Source organism: Salvia miltiorrhiza, chromosome 2 (assembly GCF_028751815.1).
Source record: "Salvia miltiorrhiza cultivar Shanhuang (shh) chromosome 2, IMPLAD_Smil_shh, whole genome shotgun sequence".
Lineage (NCBI taxonomy): Eukaryota > Viridiplantae > Streptophyta > Magnoliopsida > Lamiales > Lamiaceae > Salvia > Salvia miltiorrhiza.
Window position 1 is genome coordinate 975,557 of NC_080388.1, and position 3,747 is coordinate 979,303.

At 39.1% G+C, this 3,747-nt stretch overlaps 1 protein-coding gene across 1 annotated transcript; it reads left to right on the forward strand.

The window, feature by feature from the left end:
* Window positions 1-229: 229 nt before the first annotated feature.
* Window positions 230-1,027, forward strand: LOC131013661 (uncharacterized). The gene has a single exon (XM_057941787.1). It carries the CDS (start codon window positions 230-232, stop codon window positions 1,025-1,027), a length of 798 nt encoding a protein of 265 aa, XP_057797770.1.
* The last annotated feature ends 2,720 nt before the right edge of the window (window positions 1,028-3,747 follow it).

The window sequence follows — 3,747 nt, forward strand, 5'->3', positions numbered from 1 at the left end:
ATATCCAGCAATCAATAATAAAATAATTAATGTCACAATAAAGACTTTATTACGACATCTAATATTTAGTGTCATCATAGCTATGTAGTAATAGCCACTTTTTTTTGTAGTGAGTCTTGTTTTTCTACTCCCTCAAAAGGTAGTGAAGACCATTCAAGCAGCTTGCAGGTCATATTTGTGGTCTGGGAAAGCTTCCATTACTAAAAGGAATCTAGTTTCATGGGAACAAATGTGTTATCCCAAGGTGGCTGGTGGATGGAATATTATCAACTTGGAGCTCTGGAACAAAGCTGCAATATGTAAGCAACTTTGGAATGTTTTGAAAAAGAAAGATAAAATTTGGGTAAGATGGATACATGGATATTATATGAAACAGCAGGATTGGAAAACTATGCCGATTCCATCTCAAGCGGCTTGGGTGGTGAAGAAAATTTTGGGAGCCAGAGACTATATGGCTACACTTCCTGACGGTGACACTCTGATGGAGCAAGACAACTTTTCCATCAAAAAGCTCTATATAGCATTGAGAGGCACGCCGGAGAAAAGGAACTGGCATCATATGATCAGTAAAAGCATAGCTGCGCCAAAGTGTCTCTTCATCTTATGGTTAGCTATTATGAAGAGGATGACAACATGTGATAGGCTGCAGAAATTTGGTATTCAATGTGACCAAACTTGTTGTTTGTGTTCACAAGGGATTGAATCACTTAATCACTTGTTTTTCTTGTGTCCCTATTCTGCCAATGTGTGGGATAAGCTTGCTATGTGGTGTGGTGTTCAAAGGAAAGCTGGAGCTTGGGATGATGAAGTGGAGTATTTAGAAAGACAAGGAGCTTCGAAGACGGGGAAGCAGCTTATGTATAGACTGTTGGTGGCAACAATTGTCTATCACATATGGAGAGAAAGGAATGAACGAAGATTTAACAGCAAGGCTTCCCATGAAGAGAGTGTAGTTAGACAATGTAAATTGATGATGGTGGTGAGAGGAGAATTGAACCCTAAAGTTCACAAAATGTTTGTGAACTAAGGCGTTTAGTTTATGTTTTCTTGTTGTAAGTAGTGGTTTGACATGCTTTTGGTAAATGAAACAATACTATTTCCCAAAAAAAAAAAAAAAAAATGTTTAGGCCTTCAAATATGATGCTTTAATGTCAAATTATGACGAAAGGGTTTCATCTTGTTTACTAGTTAATCACTTTCTACTACGTACTCAACTTGTAAACAAAATTATCTCCAAATCTAAAGTGGCTTAACAACGTCGACGTATTCGAATTAGGACAAAATTGTTTCACTGGAAAACGAACGTGGGTGGCACGACATATAAGTGTTTAGCGATAGAGACGAGTTTTAAAAATTAAACATAAAAATTAATGGTGGAGTTTGTTGAGATGAAATTGGAATCCAACTATAGCTATGGAAGTAGTGGCCAATCGGATCCCACCACCTCAGCCCCGCGGGCGGCGGCACGGCTGTGCCCATTACCGGCGATGATTTGTTCCGTACGAGGTGCTGGCTAACTCTCATTGGTCCATTTTTTTTCCTGCTTTGTGTGTTTTCAACTATTAATAAATTAAATCAATTTTAGCTCAAGTCAAACACAATCACCTGAGGTTTGAGGGAATTGGTGTCCCACATTTTCGCGTTTTGAATTTAAGGAGTCACCGCGTCAAATAAACTCCGTAAATAGGATTAATAAACAATAAAATAAATTAAATTGATTATTATTAAATTAAGATTTTATAAAAAATAAAAGAGAAAAAAAGAAACTAAGAACCCTTGAGAGCACAAAGGAGCAAACTAAGGGCCGAGCCTCATTAAAACCCTTTTAAGGCAAACCCGAGAGGGAAAATCCTTAAAGGAAAAAAGAGTACTCGTCTAAGAACAAACCTGCGAGGGAGCGGAAAAGAGACAGCTTCAGAAGCTCCGGCCTAACCATCGCCTCTAAGCAGCTCGGCTCCCAAGCGCAGAACCAGAAAAGCCAACGAACAAAACAAACAACAAACGAAACCGAAGACACAGAAGAAGCCGAAAACCAGATAACCTGAAAACAAGGAGATAGCACTCCAAGAATCAACATATCAATGACGGAAGCTGTTGATTCCCAACAAAACTCGACGCTAAACAACCCCTGGAGGTCGTTCACGGAGAACCAACGGGACCCGACCAGCTGCGCCCCAGCATCGAGCGCACCCAGATGCTGAAAAAAGACACGACTGACGTCCCAACCCAAACTCCAAACCCTGCCCCAACTAACCTTGAACATCCACCCAGCAAACCAAAGCAAACGCCACATGAAGAACCTAGATGATCATGCGAAGATGAGAATTCGCAGCCATGTCAACCCGAACAGCATGTTTAATTTCATCAATCTCGTGAGGCCACCACCCCACGGTTCTCTCAGGATTGGCCATGATGTCAGCAACCTTATTACCTTCTCTAAAAATGTGAGTGATGTGAAGCCTAAAAGTCAAAAGAGAATCCAAAACCTCCTCCCAAAGAGACTTAAATCTCCAAGGGACATCTTTAGCACGATTTTGCAAGAGACCAACCACGTAAGTCGAGTCAGATTCAATCCAGAGATCAGTCCAGCCTCTTGTCTTGGCGATTCTGACAGCTGAAATCACCGCAAAAAAGCTCCGCTTCGAAGGCATAGCCCACACCCAACTTATAGTGAAAACACCCACGCACCCAACCCCAGTGATCACGAAAAACCCCACCAGCTCCGAGCGCCCCCGGAGCACCTAGAGCCGACCCATCAGTATTCACTTTAATCCAATGCTCCGTAGGAGGCCACCATTTCACTGTGATAAATCTTGGCGGAGGAGCCGCCCTCCCTTTCACGCCAATAGTGCGAAGAATGATGTAGTCAGTCCAATTGTTGCTCATGTGACCCAAATGTTTAAAATTGTTCTCAATCTCCAAGAAGGCCACTTTGACAACATGAATGACATGCTTATAGGAGAAATTCTTGTCCTAAAAAATGCAGTTGTTCCGCTGCGACCAAATCGCCCAAATCATGGTAATAATGCCAGCCTTCCAAAAATTACTAACCTGAAATAAAATAAATTAAATTGATAATACTACTGAAATATAAATTTTATTAAAAAGAAAAAAAGAGAGAGAAAAGGGATCTATAAACCCCCGAGAGCACATGCGCTAACAAAGAGCTGAGTGAATCACAAAGTTTTGCGGAATCGCTCCTAAATTAAATTGATAATACGTTTTTCCTCTAAATATTAAATTGAAAGTCGAGTCATTGTGGAAGGAAAATAAAAAAAATATTATTGATTTTCTTTTAATTGAAAAGGAAAAGAAATAAGATAAATGTCAACTTTATCTCTTGTTTTTGATTTTTGATTTTTGATTTTTTCTCAATTTAAAGGTAAATAACAAAAGAGTATTCACCTTTTTCCAAAAAAATTGTTTGTATCCCCAAAAAAAATCGACGTTAGATGTGTATCACTGAAGCTTCAATGTAGCATGCCGTACCATGTTGATGTGAATACGCAAAATTACGTAGATTTTCAGATATGTAATTAACAAAAATGATATACCTAAATAATGAGATCTATGACGGATTATGATAACTTGACAAATCTGAATCTTACTTATGAGACATATATGTGCTAGCCAGTTTAGTCGTTGCAAATTTGGATTCTAGCATTCATTCAATTGTAATATACTCCCTCCATCTTTAAATAAGTGTCATATAACACAAAATTACACATATCAATGAGAAGTATAACT

Excerpts from the sequence above, each read along its gene's own strand:
- LOC131013661 (XM_057941787.1), top strand. The coding sequence starts at position 230 with ATGTGTTATCCCAAGGTGGCTGGTGGATGGAATATTATCAACTTGGAG.